Source organism: Vanessa atalanta, chromosome 16 (assembly GCF_905147765.1).
Source record: "Vanessa atalanta chromosome 16, ilVanAtal1.2, whole genome shotgun sequence".
In the NCBI taxonomy this organism is placed as follows: domain Eukaryota; kingdom Metazoa; phylum Arthropoda; class Insecta; order Lepidoptera; family Nymphalidae; genus Vanessa; species Vanessa atalanta.
In genome coordinates, this window is record NC_061886.1 from 7,655,290 (window position 1) to 7,679,838 (window position 24,549).

At 31.6% G+C, this 24,549-nt stretch overlaps 2 protein-coding genes across 3 annotated transcripts; both read right to left on the minus strand.

The window, feature by feature from the left end:
- Positions 1-356: 356 nt before the first annotated feature.
- On the minus strand, positions 357-15,732 carry LOC125070007 (integrin beta-nu-like). Its single transcript, XM_047679672.1, has 13 exons — positions 15,494-15,732; positions 9,175-9,313; positions 8,100-8,257; positions 7,577-7,742; positions 7,133-7,277; positions 6,731-6,920; positions 6,050-6,171; positions 5,237-5,566; positions 4,732-4,904; positions 4,121-4,312; positions 3,500-3,669; positions 3,039-3,233; positions 357-971 (listed from the first exon to the last, which is right to left on the minus strand). The coding sequence occupies exons 1-13, from the start codon at positions 15,567-15,569 to the stop codon at positions 583-585; spliced, it is 2,445 nt and encodes an 814-aa protein (XP_047535628.1). The 5' UTR covers positions 15,570-15,732; the 3' UTR covers positions 357-582.
- A 5,357-nt stretch (positions 15,733-21,089) lies between these two features.
- LOC125069998 (phosphatidylinositol 4-phosphate 5-kinase 1-like) lies at positions 21,090-23,986 on the minus strand. Of its 2 annotated transcripts, none has more exons than XM_047679659.1 (3): positions 23,890-23,986; positions 23,097-23,271; positions 21,090-21,491 (listed from the first exon to the last, which is right to left on the minus strand). In XM_047679659.1, exons 2-3 carry the CDS (start codon positions 23,254-23,256, stop codon positions 21,100-21,102), a joined length of 552 nt encoding a protein of 183 aa, XP_047535615.1. In that variant the 5' UTR covers positions 23,257-23,271; positions 23,890-23,986; the 3' UTR covers positions 21,090-21,099. The 2 variants fall into 2 exon arrangements, with proteins under 2 accessions (XP_047535615.1, XP_047535617.1); XM_047679661.1 differs by having other exon boundaries at positions 23,885-23,986.
- Between the last annotated feature and the right edge of the window lie 563 nt (positions 23,987-24,549).

A 24,549-nucleotide genomic window follows, 5' to 3' on the forward strand; every position in this document is an offset into this window, starting at 1 on the left:
GGGGTAGTGTAATATAAATATTATATTTATGGGAAGGCTTTTTACATCGTCGTTTACATCATTACGTCCTTCTTTCCTACAAATTTACATGTAACTAGAAGGAGTACAGTATATAAATTAGTGAACTCAATCATTTTGAAAAATAATATTTATTTTTCAAGAAACCTCTGGCCCAATAAGACGCTCAAATATACAACACACAACAATTTAAAATCAGATGCGCCATAACCCAAAACCGACTTTTGTTGATCGGATCACGTACGTTTCAATAATATTTTCCAACTAAAAATATCCACTTAAATACGTTTATAAATTATAATATAAAAAAAAATATTAATATTATACTCTTTAATTAATACAAAAATAAGTACATTATGCCACAGTCTACATACACTATTTTACAGAATAGATTTATTACAATAAAACATTCAACTTCATTGATAAAACTCTAATTAAAATTATTAGAACCAACTTTGTACTGTTCCACAATATTACAATAAAATACATATATTGATCCAATTTAAGCGTAAGTACATCAATACATTATACTTACCTACAAATAGTTTTAAATTCACTGTTATATTATAAATCATGCCGGTCTCTCGGATATGATTCTGGTAATTTAAATTCCGATATTGGTGATTTATACAGGGGGTTCAACTCTTGCATGTTCTTCCTGCTTTCCTGTGCTTCTTGCAGAAACTTGGCATATGCTCGTCGGTCAGATACCACTTGAGCACATTTAATGAAAAATATGAAAATAAGACCGGCGGCCACAACACAAGCCATTATTATCAGTGATGTCGTCATAATCTTGGCGCTCGTTGGCTGGGAACAAAATTTAGCCCTGATGACGATCTCCATCGCTATCGTAGATTTAATAGCAGCCTTATACGTGTATCTGTAGTCGCACTCGAGACCGCCTTCCTCATGTCGCAATATGCACGATGTGTCATCGTTGTTTGATGTTTCTGAATCAGAAAAAAATACTTTAAATGTACCTTTCTACTTATACGTATTTTCTTAAATTAATGTTCAAATATGAAGTTAAAAAATCAAATCATCTCACTCACATTATGAATTCGAATGTTAGGATGGATGACTAACGATCTTTGCTAGCGCTACTTCGCTCAAGAAATAACATTTAAAATATATGTACTTTGATAAAGTTGCATCCCATTCTCAAAACGCGCGATAATTGCGATAGTTATTACATAATTAATTTTTATAGTTATTATATATTAATTCTGATCTTAGTAACATTATAGTTAATTTAGCACTGGTTAATATGTCACCTACTATGAATATCTGGCGGATGTGCACCGCTCATACACGATCATACACTTGCGAATGTTAACATACTAACACTAAAACGATTCTATGAATCTTAAGATTAAATAAAATTTACAAATTACTTGAAAGTTAACACACGGTAATGTACATTACATATCCTTAAAGAGAAAATCATAATTATAGTGTTCTCTCTTTTAACGATTCCGCCTTGCCAGCGTGATATGATACATCCGCTCGCCATGTCTTGACAATCCTTTACAGATTTCAACGTGTGATACGGGCTTAGAATGTACATTGCAATGTAACTTTAACAATAATGTTTTTGTGAAACGTAATAAGTTGACGTAATAAGGATTGATTTACAAAAAAAGAAGTTACTTATTTTTTAAATTAAACTTCTTAGGCCAAAATTTTATTATCCACAGATAAACGAAAACTGAGAATTAAATAAGGACAAGCCACGATAGTTTTAATTTCGTTGCAAGAGAAAGAAGAAAGATATAACGCAGAAAGAAAGAGAAAGAGAGCTGTATATTTCAAAAAGTTTTAGTTTTATATTGTGTACTGTATTTTATAAATTTTTTATATAATTTATATATATAAAACATAAGATATTAGATACAACACACTTATATGCTATAAGTTACGCCACCACGCACATTGCTGTAATATAGTTTTACGAGTTATTTAGATGCAAAATGAAAATTACTCGTTGTTATATTTCCGTCACCGCAATGCATCTAAATTAGGCTCTTTAGAAAAGACATTTAGTTTAAACACGCTCTTAAACTTAATGTCACCGCAAACTAAACACTATCATTTAACCTACATTTCGTTAAACGATACAGTTTCTTAACTTAAAGAGAAGAAACTACTAGTGTAGGAGACAGTTACTCATTTAATACGATTACTACAAATAAATTTGTTTATATTAAATGTATACTCAACGTTTTTTTTAAATCGTCTTTTTGAAGTTTCTAGAAGAGTTATAAACTACTTCAAATGAGTTATTATGTACAAATATTGTGTTGATTAATGTTTTATCTGACTGCCTCATTGGTCTTGTGGTTATAAGGAAGCAAAGATCTGCTCGATATCGAGGTCTTGGGAAATTCTCAATTGGTGACGGAATTTGGAAAATGTTTTTGTATACAATAATCCCATGCTTCGAATAACACGTAAAAGCGGTCTTATGCTAGAAATACTTTCAATTGTATCGATTTTACGATCCAATCGGATTTTGATCGGGAGGAAATAAAGATATTAACGTACTCAATTGTACAGCTTAATGTTAGTCCCTGTGCAGTTAGTCTCTACCTTTCTGCCTAAATAGATCTGGAGATGATGATGATGTCATCAAGGTAATATACAAGGTATATATGAGTATATTTCAGCAACATAAAACAGCTGTTGAAATATACTCATATATACTAACTGTTTGTTATATTTACTATTTGTATTTGTTAGTGTTTAACCATCTGATCTAGATTCCGAGGTCTCGGGTTCGGGGGTTTATTTTTGGAAGAAATGTAGCGTGCTCCCCGCGCAGTTGGCAAGTCTCCCTTGAGAATGACATCAATAACATTCATGCTGAAGTAACACTTTTAACAAACTCATATCAAAAGTACGAAGATCAACTTAACTAACTTCAACCATGTTCTTAAAGTCATAGTATAATTTCTAAGAATATTCTATCTATGTTAATCCATAGATATATTATTTCAAATATGTATTTAAAAACGAACCTTCATCAAGCCTTTCACTAACAGTGTAGTTGATATTTCCGATAGTGCAAATATCAGTGCAGTTGCTATCCAAATGACACAGAACACACGGCTCTGCATTAACACAAAGTGGATTTTCACAAGTTGCACATGTTTCACAAAAACGTCCAGAATAAACGGTGCCTCCTTCGTTAGCATTGGAACATTGGCATCGACCTGAAAATATATAATTAAAGTCTAATTAGTTTCGAATTATATACTATTATATATATTATCTCAGAGGTATATTTTAGACCGATTGTATACTTACTATATGTAAAAATGCATATCTAAATCAATAGTTACTGTAATATATTAAATAGAATTGCAACCTTCTATGATTGTAAACATAAATATATATTGTTCTTCATAAAATAATGAATTATAATTATGAAATAAAAATTATGTTAATATTTTTGGTATTCAGTATCCGAAAGTCATACCGCAAACACAATCGCCATGTCCTGAACAGATTTCGTTGGAGGCCGGCGCGACGCACGTGTCGGTTTCGGCGGTGCACTCGCACGCCTCGCCGCTCCACCCCTCCACACACTCGCACTGGCCGCACACACACACACCTCGCTCTATACCACCACACTCTACGCCATTTTCTCTGTAACAATTAAAACAGTCAAATACTTTGATATATGACAACTATCTATTTTTTTAGTTGCATACATGGATGCAATCTTATATCATAGCTGATACTGTAGAGCTATTCTCGTTAGTGTTCTAACTGCCGACTTTCGAGTTTTTTCGAGCATGAAAAGTCTAATGTAATATGCGAAACTTACTGTAATATATATTTATATAATGTATAGGATACATGAATCAAAATTGCGTAGATTCGGATGTCAAGATTTCTCGAGTGAGATACGAAGTGTATTCTTAGAGAAGTGAAGGTATGAAAAATTAAAAAAAATCAAGCGTGAGATATGAGCATATTGGATTATTTTTGAATGATTTCACTGTATCGAAGGAATAGTTTTGCTGATCAAATGCTGTTTGCATAAGCTGATCAAATTTAATAAGTACCACCGCTATAGATCGCTATAGATACAGACCTACTGATCTCGCATTGCTTGCACTGGCAGTACCGGCCGCTGGAGCCGCGGTCGCACTGGCAGCGGCCGCACACGCAGTCGCCGGCGCCGGAGCACGCGAGCGCGCGCGTGACGTTGGGCTCGCGGCACTGCGCCTGCAGCTCGGCCGACGCGTTCTCGTCCTCTATGGTGCAGTTGCAGTACGGACCCGACCTGGAAGTAGCGGACACTTTATTGCATACACAGTAATAGAAAATGTCACAAGATCAGGCTATACCTCGTTTCTTGTTTTTAATTTTGGAACTTCACGATGTTACTAAGTCATAACGACATATTTCTTAATGCCTACACATGAGATTAGAAAATGAAAAATTAAAAATTGTACGCAACAGGAACGGATTTTGCGATCTTCGACTAAAATTCACCAATTCTATCGGCCATCCTCACACCGACTCATCAATTTACTATTTTATCATTTATAAGACAAAAGTGGCCCAGTGAAATTACCGGCACAAACGACAGTGTAAGAGAAGGTTTTACGTTGTTGGCAATGCAATGCGCGAGAGCGACTGTTCAACATCAAGAGGTCTATTTCACTTCTCGCTACAAATAAAAAAGTTCTTGATTCTCACCATCCTTTATTACATTGACAAACTCCACAGACAAGATGAGAATTCCGGGGACACGTTAGAACCAAATCCTTCTGCTCATCGCTCTGGCATTTACAACCGCATTGTATTTCTACATCAAGTGTTAAAGAGTCTTGACCCAGCTGGCTTTCTGATATCGTGATCGTTTGGTGCGACTGAAAACATTCAATTCATTCGAATTACCTAATTATAATGCTTTATGATATAATGATATTTTCTTAGATATGTACTGCCAAATTCTACTATAATATATAAAACTATTGTTTGATTTTGAATAATATTTAGGAAGAGCGTTTTATAGAAACCATTCATATATTTAGATATTATCATATAAATTGATTTAGAAAACAAAATTTAAAGACTTTTAAAACAAATTATAACTTATTTTTGTTTATTACTTATTTAAATAAATCAGACAACGTGTGTACCAACAGAAATGATTCATTAAACTTCCGTTAAGAATGTTGTTAGCTAAAAAGTCCATTACCATTTTGTATTCCGGACAAGATTCCAAACTGACGTGGGCCTCGTAATTAAGCGTCATGCCATATCCAACGCCGGTGCAACGCTTCGCTTCTATCAATGAGCCCCCTTTCACTCCGCAATCGGTGAAATATTTAACCTTTATAGGGCCTGAACTGGAGTCATCCTCAAAATTAACGACGCTCACGATATCTTCATAACCCATTTTGACTAGCTTTAGAATGTTCGAACTGTCGCTCTCTAGTTTGGCTACGTAAGTGAAGTCACTCAACAGCTTGTGTAGGCTGTCGTAATGGTCCTTCACATTTTCCGTAACCGCGAAAATTACATTCACCTGTAAGTACAGTCGTATAAATATGAAAATAAATGATATATTTTACACAAAAAAACAAAGTTTCGCTTATTTTCATTCCCAGTTAAGCGTAAAACTTATGTTAAGAATGAAGAAGAAAATAGTGCAAAGGATTAGGATGAAACCTACGACTTCCAAAACATTAAGCGACATGTAGGGTTAACGTTGATCAATTGACTCATTTAAAATTGTATCTGAGTTATATTAAATTAAAAAAAACGATATAAATTAAAATTAATCAAACTTTATCTTAAATTTTTCAATGAATATTACTTTAATATATTTGCTCAATATCCAAAATAATAAGAGATTTGTTATGTAAACGTAGATAACATAATTTGCTAGAGCAACAATTCAATTACACGAGTAAACAGAGTCGCAATACTTTGCTTTTCTGATATCAACGGAAAACAGATTTGCGTAACACATGCAGCCTAATCTGTATCTACACACATTTATATTTACCTTGTACTTATCAAGCAGTCGGTATATTTGTGCTATGGACGGATAATCGTATACGGCCGCTTCGGAATAATAACCATTCTCATCTAAATGACATTGTTCGTCGCTTTTTAACGAAGCACCACCTATGTTAAAAGAATAAATGGAAGTAAGGTAACGGTAAGTAATTAAAGTAAATGTCCCGCTGTCAAGCAAAGGAACACTTCTCTCTCCTCTGACAATGGTAGGTTGCCTACAATATATATATGTTTAAAAATAGTAGCAATGTCCCATTTTAAGGAATTACAAATATTCCTATTCGCCCCTCTAATTAAGGTTGAAGCTTGTGCTAGGAATGAAACGACACTAGCACAAGGTGTCAGGGACCGAACCTGTGACTTTTTACATCGCTAGGCGGCTCATTAACAATACCGCTATTGACGCTTAGTCTTTACCATTCCATACTTTCCTTTACCATTGGGCTCGAGCTTAATTGTAAACTCAAATTAAATTCGTGGAAACAAAGTAGTGCCGGTTCGGATTTCTATCCGAAAATTAAGGGTTAAATAAAAGGAAAAAGTTTGAATTTTTTACCAAATTTATGTTTTTAGTCCCATCATACATAAATATTGAACTAGAACGAGCAGGAGCATTTTTGGCAGGAAAAGCAAATTAAAAGGAATATTTATGATATATCACACATACCTAATTTCCCGTCACCCGCTGTATGAAAAAGCCCATCTGAGAGCAATATGACTATTTTTCTGCTGTGAGGAGACCAACCGATCTCCTTAGCACAAGTTATCGCCTGCACCAAAGCGTCTAGTTGTGCTTCGGCGTTGTCCAAGTTTGCTGTCACTGAACTACTGTTTACCTTTTCAATAAATTCATTTACCTACGAAAACAATAAACGAATACGGGTAAATACGACACATTAAACTTTACTTTAATCTGTAGCGTATATGTACTAAATCTTTAATACTAATTTTGAAGAAGAAAATAAAAGATTTTTTAAAATGTTGGATGGTAGAACCGAACATGTGGCAGAATTTTCACCACCACATACAAGTTTTTTATCGTTTCTTATTGTTTAGTTTTCAGCTTTACCTGATTTGTAAGTGTTAAGTGATGTTTATAGCTGTAGGTTGCCTCACACGCCTCTTCTTCCACCGTACAAGGATTCGCAAGTCGCCTTGGATCGACGCTTATAAATGGCATTATTGGTTTTTCGGCGAAGGCACCAAATCCTATTCTACAATTTAAAACAATAAATTGAAAATCGAACATCCACGCTTCTTAAAAATAATCGATTTTAAGTGCGTGCAACACAGTATACGTGCCGTCAAAAATACTTAATTATATTTTTCGTTAAAAATAGGCCAAAAGAATTTTACAACAAATAAATACAAAGTAATTCAACTAAATGATTATTAAAATAAACAGCAGTTAACAAAAAAAGTATTAAAGCTCATATGAATAAAATATTTAGATGTTCAATTGTTTTGAGTAAGTAAATTAAAAAAAAGAACGTTCGAACTGAATTCTATTTACCTAAAATTATCTGTTAAATTCTTCAACAACGATGGTAGATCGTCTCTTAGAGACACTAAGGTTTCTTTGTCGTCTTTCATTGACCAAGTGAGATCCATTAAGTAATATAAATCTAAAGGGTAATTTTTGGCAGGTCTATACGAAAACTTAATTTTCTTAGTTTCACCTGAAATACAAGTACACATCTATAAGATGTTAATTTTATACTTTAAGACTCAATTTATTATTTTTTAATTGATTTATGACAGCGACTCGACATAATCTATTAAAGGGAGAGGGTTGGTGAAGACATACGGACAGTATTCTATCTAAATATAGAAAATTCTCATACACAAGAGAGTATGATATTTGTAACGTCATAGTTACTATAGTTTTAGTTATATGGACCAAAGAATAAAAGTTTTAAATACTATTGAATGGATAATATTTAAATTTTCTTTGCTGTTTCCGTTAACGGAAAATATGTACGTTGCAAAATATGACAAGCCTTTAAAGACGCCTTAACAAGGACTAAGGTACGTACGTGGTTTTAACGAAAGTCTTATTTTTTGCGGTTGTATTTGCACAACTGCCTCGTGACTGTCGGGTAGCATGTCTTGCAGAGAATGATTTTCAGCAACTTCCCATACTGGTTTGACAGGGCGTTCTATCATGCCCTGACCGCATCCCGTGGCCACCAGACTGTTAATAATTATGATTAAATAATGTATATAATGTATATAATTATATAGTTCCTAAGAATTTATATTATTTGCGTAAGAAATAAGTACCTACGCTCGATTTTACTCTCTCCGCTGGATTGTACATTTTCATGTGATGTACTTTAATGAATACATAGAAAATAATTATTTCATTTATAATAAATACTTTTATTATTAAATAAAATATTACATTCAATTTATTATATATATTGTTCGTTATATAGTATAATAAGTTGAAAAATAAACGAACATTGCCATCTATTTCGTGTACACACGTGTCTCAGTTGTATGATAACCTCCTTTAGTATTTCGAAAGCGATGTTGATTGTCGATCAATGTTAATATTAACACACTCGATGAACGATTGAAAAAAAACCAGGCAAATTGAAAAGTATTCACTCCCCTTGTCATGTACGCCTCACTATCAATCAATGCGATGTCTTGATTGTTGAGGAAGAACGACACGCTTAGAATGTAGGAATGTCTAATCCCAATGACCCGGGAACATTACGGCAATATAAGGAAATAGTACGTTATAAGCATTCATAATTATCCATTGTTTTAGGAGTTCCAAATTTAAATGTGCGAGTTATGTGAGTCGGTTTGTTTTACAAAATGTAAATATAATTTTCATTATCGCACCAACATTATTATAATTTAGTTTAAATATAATAATAAATACAATATACATTTAAATTACTTTATTTAAAATTAAATTAAAAAAAAAAAAAAATTAAAATATATTTAAAATACGGTTTATAATTTAAAATAAAAATCCGTTACACATTTATTTAAAAAAATAATGATTCCTTGTCTTTACCGTGGAACTTAAAAAAAAACTTAAGAGTTATTATAATATAGGTTGTTTATCAAAAATTATAAATATAGTTAATTAACCTTTCATCATCGTTACATCGCGGAGCTGTTGAACTATAGTAGGGATCTGCACACCAACGACAATGGCCAGCAGCGGACAAACAGGGCCCACATTCCTCATGTTGGATGCACACCAATTTATTCAATAGCTGCTCTTCAACTGTAAAAAGAAATCTCTCTTAAACCTCAATAGCTTAGTCGACGGGTCGACTAGCGATGTTGAATCGCAGATTTGATATTGACCCTGCAGGGTCAGTTGGCTATTGTCGGAATCTTTTCATAGATCATTCATGCTTGACGTTAACAGTTAGTTAGGAAATAAGAAAAATAATAATTAATTAACACACGTTAAACATAGGTGTTGCTATCAATCTTAAGGAATTATTTAAAAAAAAAAATTAAATATGAAATATATCAATATAGATTATTTATAAATATTATTATGACGCCGCATTGTAAATACGTATTATTTAATTAGTAAAAATAAATAATTATGTTATTTTAGTAATTTGTTATCCTAAACTAACTCTCATTGTTAAAAACGCTACCCGTCTCGATTAACTGTTTGATGAAATCGTAATTGTCAATTAACTTGTTGTCAGCGGTAGAGTATTAAGTAATCTTTCTATCGCTCTACGAAAAAAGTAATTGTAACTTTAATTATTTAACAATAGAATAACAGCGGGCGCCTAAATAAGACATCTAGGAGTAAAAAACTAATTAACCTAATCGGAATGAATAGGAAAAAGGAACAAAATATACTTTCTTATTTTAATTTAGAAAATTAAATAATATGTACCTAGATATACTATCGTATTGTTAGCAATGTAAAGTGTATTCATTAAAAAATATATGTATAAAATTCACATTTTAATCTTATGTTATTCTTTGTTAAAAACATTAATTACTTAAATTTTAAGCAAAAAGTATTTAAATTAAATACATATTTTTAAGAATAGGGTTATAAAATTATGTTTTAAAAGGCTTGCTATTAAAAGATTACAAATTCACAATTTTAATTATGTCGTTATCTTATATAGGTACTTAAAAAACCTTTTGAATTTGTATTCTGTTTTCACGCATTGTTCTTACAAAAACGCACTGTTCGCACTTTTTGTTGGCACCTGCGTAAAAGCATACGAGTCTTACAGGATGATCTTACAATAACATTTAAATAGGCATTACTATTTATCCAGAATATCCTACTAATTACACAGTTATTATTACTATAAAAAAATTGATATTTTAATCAAAAACATACAAATGTTAAGAGCGGTAGCCTATAGTTTAAACGAATCAGATTCAAATTCTATTTCATCATTATTTCGGAACATTTGATAAAAATAATGAAATAAAAAATATAGATGATCTGAAATTACGCGCAATATATAGTTAACTAGGTAACACACATAACAATAAGAAAGGCATGTATTTGAGAAACAAGAATTTTAATTTAATCAGTTTTCATATTTTTGGACATATTATATTAGATTCCTTTGTTCATTTAAATTTGACAAATTATAAATATTTTTCTTAGCTTACCTGAACATTTCTAACTTTTTTACACATGATATAATAACATGCATATCTCTAGACTATATGTGTTATATATATAACTATAGTTACTCGAAGCTACAGATAATCTTTAAGATTTCGTAGATTTTATGTTGTTTTTTATTTGATAACACCTTATTATGGTAAGCGTCATTGCGCCACAAATCATACGTTATGCCTCTTGTGCCTGTAATTACAGTAGTCTGGAGGCTGATTGACCCTTCATGACGGAACGGAACAAAATATTATAAATCGCTATACGGCGGTAGAATAAATGACATAGTACCTACCTAGGCGGACATATACGAGTATCAAGTATTTGAATTCAGTGAGAAAATTAAATCGAGTCAATTTCGTTAATTGAATATATCTTATCGAATAATCGTTCCCTCTGATCTCTCGGTGATCTTGTCGAATTACCGTCTCATCAGACTATATGAGTAAAGAAATAGTAACCTTAGGTGCTTTAATATATCTAAGGGCACAAGATATAATGACCAAAGTGGCTGGTCTTCTATCAAAAGAAAAACTATGACTCTATAAAAAAAAAAAAAGTTTGTTATTTTTCAAATACGAATAAAACTGTGCCTACAACGTCTACTAATACCGACTATATTATACGTACCGTGCAATGGCTACGCTAAAGCACTTAAGATACTTAAATACTCAAACTGATAAAAATATATTTATATATCTTTATGAATGTAAGATGGTAATGAATGAATGACGACAAATGAATAGCCGGTCAGAGACAATGAGCTATTAATCAAGAGAGAAAGTCGCCGAAATTCCTCAATTGTATAAACATTATATAGATGTTCATTGTAGAGACCTTATATGAAAAAAGGTTTTATGTCGCGGAATGTCGTCAAACGTAATGTACTTGGTAGTTGGAAAGTTTTATTGTAATGTTATACTCACTGTTTTTTACATTGTTTTAACCGATATTTTAAATTTCTTATTTCATGAAATGAATGAATGAATGAAATGAGATATATTTTATTGTACACCACAAACAGAAATAAAGAAACACACATAAAAAATAAATAAATAAAACAAAATTAGTAAAATACAAAAACGAAAAATAAAAAATAAATGTTGATTACGAGTGTTGTACAATGGGCGGACTTATGGCTAATTAGCCATTACTTCCAGACAACCCAATCTGAGAGAGATTTTTAAAACCATCGGCGTAGGAGGTGCAGTCATAAACTTACATACAAATATTTACACACTAATACATATTTAAGATAATAAAATGTTATATAAAGGTTATATAAATTTCATCCTTCAAATTAAATTCCAAATTTAAATTAAAAAGTAGTTTCAATTTTAAAAATAATTATAAAGAACGATAGAGTTTTATTATGCTGAACCAAGATCAAGGAATTAACAGCCCACGTAATACTAATTGAACATTTATCAATGACTACAATAGTGGATATAATTACTATTGTTGTGAGCGACATAGATTGTTGCAGCGTGACCTGAATATGTCTGTAGGCCTGTAACACCGCCATTGATTTCTTATTTGAATGTGACACCCGTGATACGATTGTACATTATAAAATTGATTTAATAGATAGATTTCTTGAATGAATATTAAAAAAATTAAATAAATTTAATCTAAATTTAACAATTGTGTGTTTTTTTCGAATTTGATAAGTAATTTTCAATCGTTTTTAAAATTTTAAATATATAATTACTTAATAGTCGAAATATTTGTTTACAATGGTTGTCAAAAAGTAACTTATAAAATATTTTAAAATTTAGTCTAGAGTTATAAGTATTTCAATACCACGCGATGGTACCTACTTAACTAAATCCCATTGTAAAACAAATTTAATAATATATTGTCTAAAATGGGCGTAGATCCTGATACAGATATTTAATACACTGCAGCGTGACACAAATCGCACGTGGTTTGATACCAACAGTGTAATAAATAATGTTAGTATCGATCACAACATCACATCTGTAATTATTAACCGCCCACGCTAACATTATGTTTCATTAACACTCTCTATTCATCGCTTGATAACCCCCCCCCCCTCATCTATCTGGATTACAACGTAGATAAGTTACGCTATAAATTTTTATAAATGTAGTTAGATGACGTTTTTTCGTACGAGATGAATGAGATTATTATTATTATTATATACGTTTGTTAACTACAGTCTCAAAGTCACTTATTTTAGATTTGGTTAATATTTAACGAGTGTCATCCATCGTTTTACTTATTTAATGCTATATAATAAACTCCTATGCTATGTCTAGTATGTGATTTATATAGGTTTAGTTTTTTCACAAGAGAAGAATTGTTCTGGGTACGATACACAGATTCTTTCAAACAATTATTCTCTTGTAAGAAAACATATTTGAAAAATCATTCGCGCCTTTTTCGTAAAGCCCAAACAGGATGCTTAATTGTATTTATTTGGTCAAATTAATTGATAATTTTATTTTATCACTTTGGATATTATTATTATCACTTATATTATAAAGTATATATTAGATATATATAGCTATTTTTATTAATAATAGGTATAAATGGAAAACGTTCGGTGGTAGGGAAATATCGTTGTACTACAAAACGAAATAAGCGTATGTCGAATTTGCTATAGCAAAAGCAAACGTAACCTACGCAAGGCCTAAGCAATCCGAAGACTAAGACTGCAAAGGAATCAGTCGAAGGACCAACATTTGTACGTGCTTTATAAGGCACATTAGTGTTACACTGCCAACTTACTAATCCTGAACTGCTGCTGATAGTATAACACTTACATATTACGTTAATTTCATTACCGCAACGAGAAGAAACAGGAAATTGAGTAGAGGAAGGAATTCGCGTCTGTTTAAAATCAAGCTTCTTAGGAATAAACAAATCTTAACCAATATGCTGCTAATATAAACACACTTATTCACTTATACCGTGCGCATTTAGTTTTACATAAACTTAATATTATATTCCGGTTCAAATCTAATTTTAAACAAATTAAGCTATAAACAGTTAGAACGTAATTATTATCTACGTTTATGCAAGTCATAATAATTACTAACATTAATTGAGTATTGTTTAATGTATAATGATTTTCGAGAACGGAAATACGTTTACGTCATTTCCTACTCCTTGTTGTAAATTCCAGTTTATCCTGAAATAGATTTAACGTAAATCTTTTTCCGTGTACATTCTTTCTACTCATCTTTATCAAAATTTCACTATTGTAATTTTAAATAAGTAGTAAGTTGACAGTGTTACTCGTAGGTATTTATTTATTTACTAAAAAGCGTGGTAATAACTTTGTCTCGTTAATTTGAATATTAGACAAAGAAATTTATAATATAAAGTTATCAAGAAATTTCCAGGCAATTCAAATTTTTTTTGTACTTTGTAAACCTTCTCTTTTGTGTATTACATAGTAATTAACGCCCGTAGACACATAAGATCTATGCACAAAAACGTCTTCTTACACCGGCAATACACCGCCAACCACAATTTCTGAGATATTATGACCCTTGTGCTTGCCGTTCCACAAGCTCTTTCACACTTTAAACCAGAAAATAGCAATATAAAGAAATGAATGGGTGGTATTCGCAAATCAACCCTGCACAACATTTGTAGGATTACCCATAAAAATATATCCTGAAAGTATTAAACACAACAGTGTAGTGCATTCTCTGAGTTTACAATTCCTGAAATATTTTTCACACACTATTGAAAATATATTATAAAAAAGTAGACCATGGGAATTTGCAAAAAGATGTATTTGATTTGTTCGATAATCTTCGTCACCAACAGCCACGTTCCGTTGGAATATGTTCTATATAGCAATCGATTTAAGGGTTATTTTCATGTACCTACTCGACAAGTATCTGCTATATTTACAAAGTTCGTGTAAATTTAGACCTAAGCAGATACAAATATGCACTAACACTAACACATTAATCCCTATCTTGTCGTGTAAATAAAACTGTCATTCGTATTCAAGAAATTTTCTATTTCAGAATTCTAATGCTTAAACAGGTGGGTTCTGACATCTGTATGGCTATTTTAGAATACATTTATTTCACGTTGCCACAAATAAATCTTTCCTTTTGAAGCGAGACGCGTCTTTATGGACTGATAAGATGTAGCTTCGCTTAATTATGACGATTGATGTTACTGCATTAGCTTTCATTTCAATTTAATTATACATGATAATTAAACACGTGTTTTGTTTATATTTTAATTACCAAGCTAAATATAAACCTTATAGTAAACGTCAAACGTAGTTTTATTTGAAAGTATTATTACTTAATATATTTTACGGATTCTACTAACGAAGCTAAGCTAAGTTAACCTTCAAAGATTAATAAAGTCGATGAATGGCTCGTCTTATATTAATAATTTGGTCTCAAATCATAAAACAGTAGGTGAATGCGATAGAAGCACTTTAGTTATAATACATTATCTAATATTAATATTGATACTAATATATTTATTTTTTTATGAACGAATGTTTAATTAAATATATCATGATAATTGAGTGTCTTAAAACATATACTATAAATATATTTTTATACAGCGGTACTAATGTTGACTAAATAGATAAATTAAACCTTAAAAGTTGTTGTAAAAACAAATAATTTGACTACCAGAAATAATTTGGATTGCGAATGAGTGAATAAAATAATAATAGCATCATGCTTCATAGTAACATATACATATATATTACTCATCTAACTCATGTTATATTAAAGGATAACATAAAAAACAATATGCAACATATGGAAAACTAACTCTCACCTTGACCGCTTACATATCCGATAATAAAGAAACTGCACAAGTTAAACAATGCGAACACGAAAAATCTGCCGATCATGATCGATTTCGAACTAATCACTGGTATTTGCAGTTATATTCGACCGAAACGCGATCGGTTTCGCGATGAGTAACTGATAAGGACTGATAAGATGATAAGGATAAGGGGAGGCGCGGGCGAAGCGCTCACGGCGCTCGCACCGACGACTCCTTCGGCCGACATCTGCCGAACATCTAATCTACGCTCCATGCATTGTCGACTTGTTGCCGCTTACGGCCTACGTTAATGAAAACTTACGAGAGAAAACATTGTTCCACGTCCATTAACCACGTATAAACGCAATATATTATATCGTAAACTCTACCGCGTTAATGTATAAGGAACTAAGTTTTATTTTTCTTTTTATTTGAATGGAACGTAAGTATATGCTGAGTACGATACGTTCAGTGTCGCGTGAATTAATTGCAGTCGTCTGATAACATAATTTTTCAGTGTTATCACGAGAGGAAGTATGGCAAGATGTTTAGAAATATTTAGTGTTGCATTCGTTTCTTTCACAACATTAAGATAAAGATTTGACACTTTTTCAGTTCATAACCTCGTAAGTAACTCTACATACTGTAAACTTTATACAAAAAAAAGTTCCGCGGCATTATACGTAGTGAATGTAAGCTTCGGTATTTTATAATTTTACTATGAATAAGTATCGTATATAGTAGTAAGTATAGTATAAGATATCGATTAGATTAATATTTTTAGTATCCGTTTGGAACTAAAAGCTTATGGCGAATTTAAAATTAAATATTTTAGTAAATTATAATATGTACTTACGTCTATTTATTGACGCAGTGCGAAACTGAAAACTTATTTATTATTATTTTAATAGTAAAGTAGTAAGTAGTAAATATAATAGTTGGTCAAATGTTATTAATTTACTATTCCTTTGTATTGAATACGTAGGGGAGTAATTGGAGAAGGCAATCTTTACTAGTGATGGCATACTAGGAGTACAAACTGAATAGATACAGTAAGATTTGTCTACATTTATTTATTAAGCTTTTATATACGCTCCTTAGAAAACAAATAAATAACACCTCTGAAATATATAGCTTCGTGATGAGTTGTACTAAATCAATTAATACTCATTGTTAAATGTAATTTATATAAAATAAAAAACTCTTAAGTTGAGTTATATATAAGTTCTAAGTGGAATTTTACATACTCAAAAGGTGTTTTAAATAGTCAACGTGCCGCAGTAGGCGTACATTCGAGGACAAAACTACAGTCATTCGTTTTTATTCGTGGGCGATTGCCCATTTGTAACTCCTGTTATAGATGACGAGAATTGCAACATTACATCCTAATAAAGGTTAAGATAACTTCGTTGTAGCCTTTTATTTACTGATGACGTGTGGGTGCAACTTTTAATCGCCTCTATTGTGAGTCGTGACGTAAGCTTAGTTAAAGCTAGCTCTAATATTAGTTCTTGTTTATGAATAACAATTGAGGCGGCTCATTTCTTTGAATTCTTAATATTTATAACATATTTATATTTACAGTTATCGTACGCTCTCCTCATCACTGTACTATATTTGATTCCATAGTTCATCTCGTGGTTAGCTTAAAAGTTACAGGATATTCAGATCCAACGTCAAATCCCGGTCTGGGTCATTAAAAATGTATTGAGGTTATTTGTCATTTTCTGCAGCAGGTCGTACTCTGGAAATTAGCCATTTTAATATTCCTATGCTTCGGAAAACACTAAAAGCCATTGGTTTTGCGCCTGATTCATTTGCAGTCATTTCCTAGTTGCCTTCCCATTGGATAATGAAACCGGCCCTTCATGTATATATTGGTGGTAGGGTTTTGTGTAAACCCATCTTTGGTTTGGTATGTACCAAACACTCATCAGAATTCTACCGCCAAACAGTAATATTTAGTATTTTTGTGTTTTGTTTTGATAGCTTTCGAGATTGGTAGCGCACTGGTAATGTAAAGAATTATTAATATTAATTACAGGACCAATGTCTATGGGCATTGGTGAACACTTAGCAAATCAAATCAAAGCAATTTTATTCAAGTAAACTTCACATTGAAACGTTTTTGAATCGTCGATTTTAAATACTACCATCAGATATTGAAATACTAGCATCATTTTACCCATATTTCCATCCACATACTTACACTTTATAAATAAAAAAAACCTACATGCACAAGTTCTTGCTAGCTATTCTCCATTGAAAAGTCCGCCGGGATCGAAATCGGACAAGAGGAGGACATATACTTAATTTACCATTCTCGTTGTACGACCAACTATGCAAATATATTATATTTTATCCAAGTATTTTATATTACGTCAAAAAAAATTACATAATACCGCACTTGACATTCGTTCATGATTGTACATTTGAAGTACAAAATCAAAGAGAATGTAATCACTAGGCTTGTACTAAATGCTTGGGTTCAAAACGTAAAATGTCACAAATTTGTATCTTTAACTGGTTAAGTACTTTCGTACTTAACACATTCACAACAGGCCGTTTCACAATCAACTGATTCCTTTGTTTATTCAATATTCGATTGAGTTTGTACTATAACTTGTTAATTTGACGATCCTGTTGACGGAAGCCACTCAATACTTGGGCCCGTTTTATATGCATTTCGGACTGACGTTTCCTGTCACGTTGGAGGTGTGTTATGTAGCATACGTAAAGTCCAACAACCATAGAATTTGTTTACCGTTATGTTATCATACTTTTCTAAAGTAGTGTTAGTTAATTTGATTTGGTAAACTCGACTTTATAAAAATGAATATACACACTTTGGTGCACAAAGCGCGTATTTTTAATGAAAACGGTTCAAATCGGATGATTACTTTGTTTTTCACTCATCATGTATTCTACCACCAAACAGCAATACTAAGTATTATTGTGTTGCGGTTTGAAGGGCGAATTAGTGTCACTACAAGCACAAGGGATAGCATCTTAGTTTATCTTATTCTTGTAAAATTATTCATATTTCTTACAGTATTATCCTTGGACAGTAATGACCACTTACCATCGGGTGGCACATTTGCCACTCTGCCTACTTATGTGATTTAAAAAAGAGGTGTTTTTTTTAAATCGTAAATGAGTAGTTGCATATTTTGTGACAATAGCTTAAGTATCTTTGGAACTTAAAATACCTAAATTATATTTTAAAGTTTTGTAATTTGTAGTAAAATTTTTATCATTTTAAAAAAAAAATAATATCAGTTTTAATATCTCGTTGCATTTTTGTCACAAAAGTCAAACATCTTTATTCAAAATAGAATCGTTACACTTGCTTATTGATAGTGAAAAATCTACCACCGGTTTGGTAGTAAGCACCTCGGACCTGAGAAGAACCGGCGAAAAACTCTTTTTTAAGAGTCATATTTTACAATTACTGTTTTTACACTAAAACAAAATTATATTTTCGTTATTTGAGACAGCCTAGAAGCGACCATATCATTCCCAAGGTGTGCCATCAACTAAGAAGTCATAAGTTTTGTAATATCCTTTAACACACAAACGGACTTTAAAGATTCTTTTCAAATTTATAATTGAATTTTTCGAACGTTCCCTGGTTATCCTGTTGCCAAAAATTATACCTTGTCCCACAAAACAGTTACTAACTCTGTGCAATCGTGTAATTGAAGTAACAAGTTTATGCTTGCTTCTAGTATGTATTAATAGTATGTACGTCAAAACTTCTGGAATAATCGTTTATGTTTTTGCGTACATATACATACCCAACAGACGAACCGAGTTGCTCAAAAAGGCGCCACTGACGCGCACGTTACGTACCCTCAACGTCATAGCCGACAGGGTGGATTTGTTTTGTTGCAGACTGAGTGAACTCACAACTACAGCCACTTGGACTATATCATATATAACGTAGAGACTTATTTTAAATATTGTTAATAAACGTGCTGTAATATCGAATTAGGACAATCATCTCCTGTATATGTATACAGTATTATAAAATTTATAAATAAATAAAATTATTTAAAACAAATTGGGCCCATGTTGTAGACTGCACGAATAGCCCTCTTCTGCATATACAAACATGGTTCTAATATCAGCTGCATTGCTCCAGAGTCAAATGAAATAACTAAAATAAAAAGGTTGCAGAGCTGAGTCTGGTCGTCTATATATTTATACTGGGGGCTCATTGGAGCTTAGAGCCTATTGTGATAACGACGAGCTCTGTTTCTAGAACATCATTTAAAAATACATTCGCTTTGACATATCTTACGTTAGGAGTAATGAATTTAATACATTCTGTCTTTTTACTATTCCACAGTAAGTTATCAACACTAATCCAATGTACTATTGCAGAGAGAGCATTGTTCATATCGTCATATAACTGTTAAATAACATTTTTTAAAATTAAACAAGTATTATCAGTAAACAATACTAATACTAATACGAAACAGATTCAGTGCAGTGTCTCTAATGCTATAATTACGTACACAATGTTATAATTGTATAGTCAACATACAATTAAATATAGTATGTATGTTATTTTTATTAACAAATTACCTATATGCATGTTTTTACAACTCGTAGCATATAAGTCGAGATCACGATTACTATTATTTTTATGCAAGCAAAAAGTAAGTGGCTTCGCTTCACACAGACACCGGAACTTTAAAAATAATAAACGGTTTATGCCGTCAATACGCCAACGAAACTCACCAGTATTCACAAGAGTCACTCGCTCATAGTCTAATAATTATGTCAAAAAAAAAATGCCATATAAATTTTATATGAAAAGAGAAATCTGATTTTTTTTATTGAAAAGTGGTCTTGTTTTAAAATTGACGATAATTACCCATTTTTTATTCCTGTCTAAGGATTCAAGATAAACGTACCTTAGATTTACGTATGCCACGTGATTTGTTATTAGCTCAGTCATATTGTGCACTACTAACAGTTGACTTGATTAATGAATTTTTATTTATAAATACCACACTATTCCACTACAATACGTATACGTTCAAAACGCCATTCTTTTGCAAATCCAAATGAATATCATGGATTACTTAAGATCTCGACCAATGATATCGCTTCAATTCACTGTCATATGTTCTTTATTTGGTTTTTGTCCTCTTGTGGTTTGAAAAGACCTTACGCCTGACCTTTCTCCGGCAACTCGCAAAAAGGCGTGAAGATTATTTGTTGCGTCATCTCCGCTCTCTGACAAGTCACTTGCTCGTTGTCGAGATATCGAACGTCAAAGTAAATAATTATGATTGAAAAGAAAATTCTATTTTCTTTCTCTGTCATACGTATAGGAAAAATGATTGTCTCCGTCTACAGAGTAGAACTAAGTTGATTGATTTAACTGTTAAATAGCTGATGAGTGGGTGACCTCACTCAAACGTACATAACTGCCGTAAATACACAAAACGTAACTACGGTATCGTCAACAACAAATGAAATTTAAAAAAGGAGTCTTTTTTACTTTAATGCTAATGAAATATACATTTATTTTAGTTTGAACTAATTTAATTTTATTAATGAAGTTAAATTAATTAATAATTGCGAGCGACCTTATCGACAAATTAAGTTTCGATAGTAGAACGAACACCCGCGTCTATTTCTCTACGCTGTTTCTTTATTTTACTTTCCTTTGATTTTTCCAGCATATCATAAAAGTGATTGACCGGTTCAAACCATCCGTAGCCCTGATCGGCTTTACCCAGCCAAATATGCCCGTTAGGGTCAATTAGACTCAAATGGCCTGTTGGTGCATTTTCACCAAATTCTCCCTTTAAAATGCTTCCATCTGGATAATAGTAATTCCCACGTCCACTGTATGACCAATCTTTGAATTGACCCACGTATTTTGAACCGTCACTGTATTTAATGGTGACATTCTCGTTGGCTCCGAAACGATCTGCCTCCCATGTCCCGGAGTAAGTGTCTCCCTCCGCTGTTGTGTAAACACCAGGACCTACATAGAAAATTTTATTAAATACAATACAATACTTATTTAATTTCTACATTACTTGTACTAATAAAATATTATAAGTACAAAACGCCCAATTAAGGCATTATGCGTTTTGTCCCTGTATTCGGATATTATTATTTTATATTACAGAAAAAACCGGCTAGTAACAAAAAAAAATCAACGGGAGACGATGTAATAGACTAACTGATGTATCTTTAATAGCTAAATACACCGAATAATTGTTTATTTTATGTTAATTTAATTGAAAAGACTCAAATAATATTAAATGAAAATTACAAATTAGTCATAGTACGAGCGTACCTAAACAATATTATTTTATGTATTTATTACCCTCATAGAACAATTTGTTCCAGTTAAGGGCGAATCTACCTCTAACGTTATTTGCTGCTAGTCAGAATAATTTTAATAAAAACATAATAATAAAGTTTAATTAATTTATTCTACATTAGATAGTCTGTTCATTGAAGCTTATAGCCTATATAAGTTCACGCTATTATCGTAAGTGGCAGTAACAATAATAAAAATTGATAATTATCAACCAATAAGACAAACTGTAAAACATGTATTATCGAATTTAGACGCGGTTAAAACCACAGGACACAGCCAGAGCAAGAGTACAGCTTGAGTATATAAAAATATCAAATCAGTTGCCAAGATAAAAAGGCAAACATTTATATACTAGTATATCTATAAATGTTATGTACGTATCTGTATCTGTAATATATCAGTAGCATCAAATAGTACATTATGTTTTTAATTGTAAATTTTTCGATGCGACTCTGACGCGAAGCGGTAACCATACACGTCTATAAGTATGGCAAAATGTTTGAACGTCAAAACTTCAACAAGTAAGATCACTATTGAACTTATCGAACTAAATAAAAGAAAAAAACATGACGTTCCAAAATATTGCTTAATGTTAAAACAGGGCCATAGTACGATAGGAAATAAAAGATAATTTTGGGTAATCAGGGCGTGACGCTAAACATGTCTGGATTGGATGGCGGTGCACTCCATTAAGCCGCGATGAAAGACAAAAACGTTTTGTACTGCTTGAGTGCATTTTGTATTTGGAATCGATCGACTTTTAAAATTAACATCGGATTTGTAAACAATCGATTTTCTGCCACGCTTTACGGTTTTTTTTTATATTTAACGTAAAAAAAAAACTGTAGTTTTTTTTTTAAAATCAACGTTAACATCAGAAAACATTTATAAGGAACGAAAATTATTATTAATAAACTGATATATTTAATATTTATGGATCTCATCAATCTAGTATAATTATGAATACAAACTACGTAATCGCATAAGAAAACTTATTTGAAGGATTTCAACCTACGGTTATCTATCAAGACCCACGATTTCTATCCATTGTACCAATTAGATTCATACATATATATTAGAAATACATTTTTCGTAAAAGAAAACAGCCTTTAAACCTTTTAAATCGGTTATTAAGTTTTAATAAAAAAAAAACATTTGCGACCTCCTTTACGTCTAACTATTTTTACACACAAAAAAAAGGTGTAGAGCGTGTGGTAAGATCCCGAGGTGGCTTATTTTATTTCAAACATGATATCATACCGTGCATTTTCACGCTTCTGTCTTTTTTCTTAGCCTCAAAGAAACCGTCGTAAATATCGCCGGTGTCGTGTTTAAAGATGCCCTGGTCTTGCACCACAGGAATTTCCTTTACTGGCTTCAGGATATCAGTTTCCGATTCTGGTTCTAAAGCGTCCGCCATTATTTATATTTATATCTATAACATTGAATAATGTTATTACTTTAAATAATCACGTATATCAGCTGATTATATATTAGTAAATTGTCTAATTTTGGTTATTTTTACTGAAATTAAATCAAACTAGCACATTGACCACAATTAGATATATAGTAAATGTAGTTATATTATTAAGAGAATACGGAAAGTTATGTCTGCGTATTGAAATATTCATTTTTTCAATTCATATAAAATAATTATATTAGTCGCATAGTTTGCAGAAACATATGCGTTAAATATAAGATGTAGAGGTTATAACAAATGAAGATTAAATAATAATTAACTATAGAATGAATATAGCCCTAAAAACATTTAACGGATTGCAAACATTCAGGTGCGAATGAAGGCAAGTCATGCGGCGAAGGATAGTACCTAAACCAGAAAACAGTGCCTCTATTTAAAAAAAAGAATCGGAGCATTCCTCACTTAACAAATCGAGAAGAATTTTAAAGCTTTTATTAGAGCTCAAAATGTTTAATAATCGCAAAAGTAATATATGTAAATGATTTATTCGAATTGAATTAAGTAATTTGAAAGCTACACGAAAATAAAACTATAAATAGAAAACTATCAAAAACATTCATAATTATACCTTACTTGTTATTTTAACACGAAATAAATTTAATTACTCGTGTAATAAATAAGCGAATTAGATCATTTCGGAGGCGTGACAGGCTGTCCGTGACGTGCCCAACCTCCTTTTTCGCACGCAACTGTAACAAAATGTTTATGGCCATGACCTATCAAATATTAATTTATTCTTTTAATGTTTATTAAATTGACCTTTTTTATTTTAAGCAAAACGTCCTGCACGCGGCTATGTATTATTAGTTACTTTTTACTTGCAGTATTATAATTACGTTATTTTATAGATAGATATTTAAAAAAATAAAATATATGAAAGTATTTTGTTATATACTTTAAGAAATGGATGTATCTAACTTTTATTTTGTTAAAAGCAATACCAAATTTTTGTTGTATTTGTTTTAAATAAAATTTTCTTTCGCGGTTTATTTTTTTTTTAACCCGGACACGTTGTACGTATTCAATTATTACACAAATCACAAATACTATAACACGTATTGTCTTGTTTATTATGTTAGTTGCTTCATCTAGAAAATTAATATTAACTTAAAATATACTAATATGTATTATTTTATTAATATGTGAATTATGGGATACTACATTAATTATATTAAAGAAAAACCCAACCGCTAACGCTCCTCGTAAATCATCTTGCGTATAATTTAAAATCGC

Coding starts and splice junctions, on each gene's coding strand:
- LOC125070007 (XM_047679672.1), bottom strand. CDS start 15,569: ATGATCGGCAGATTTTTCGTGTTCGCATTGTTTAACTTGTGCAGTTTC. Junction 7,743..8,099: donor AAGACTTTCGTTAAAACCAC/GTACGTACCTTA, acceptor CTTGTATTTCAG/GTGAAACTAAGAAAATTAAG. Junction 4,905..5,236: donor CTTGTCCGGAATACAAAATG/GTAATGGACTTT, acceptor GAATGTTTTCAG/TCGCACCAAACGATCACGAT.
- LOC125069998 (XM_047679659.1), bottom strand. CDS start 23,256: ATGGCGGACGCTTTAGAACCAGAATCGGAAACTGATATCCTGAAGCCA. Junction 21,492..23,096: donor CAGAAGCGTGAAAATGCACG/GTATGATATCAT, acceptor TTTTCTATGTAG/GTCCTGGTGTTTACACAACA.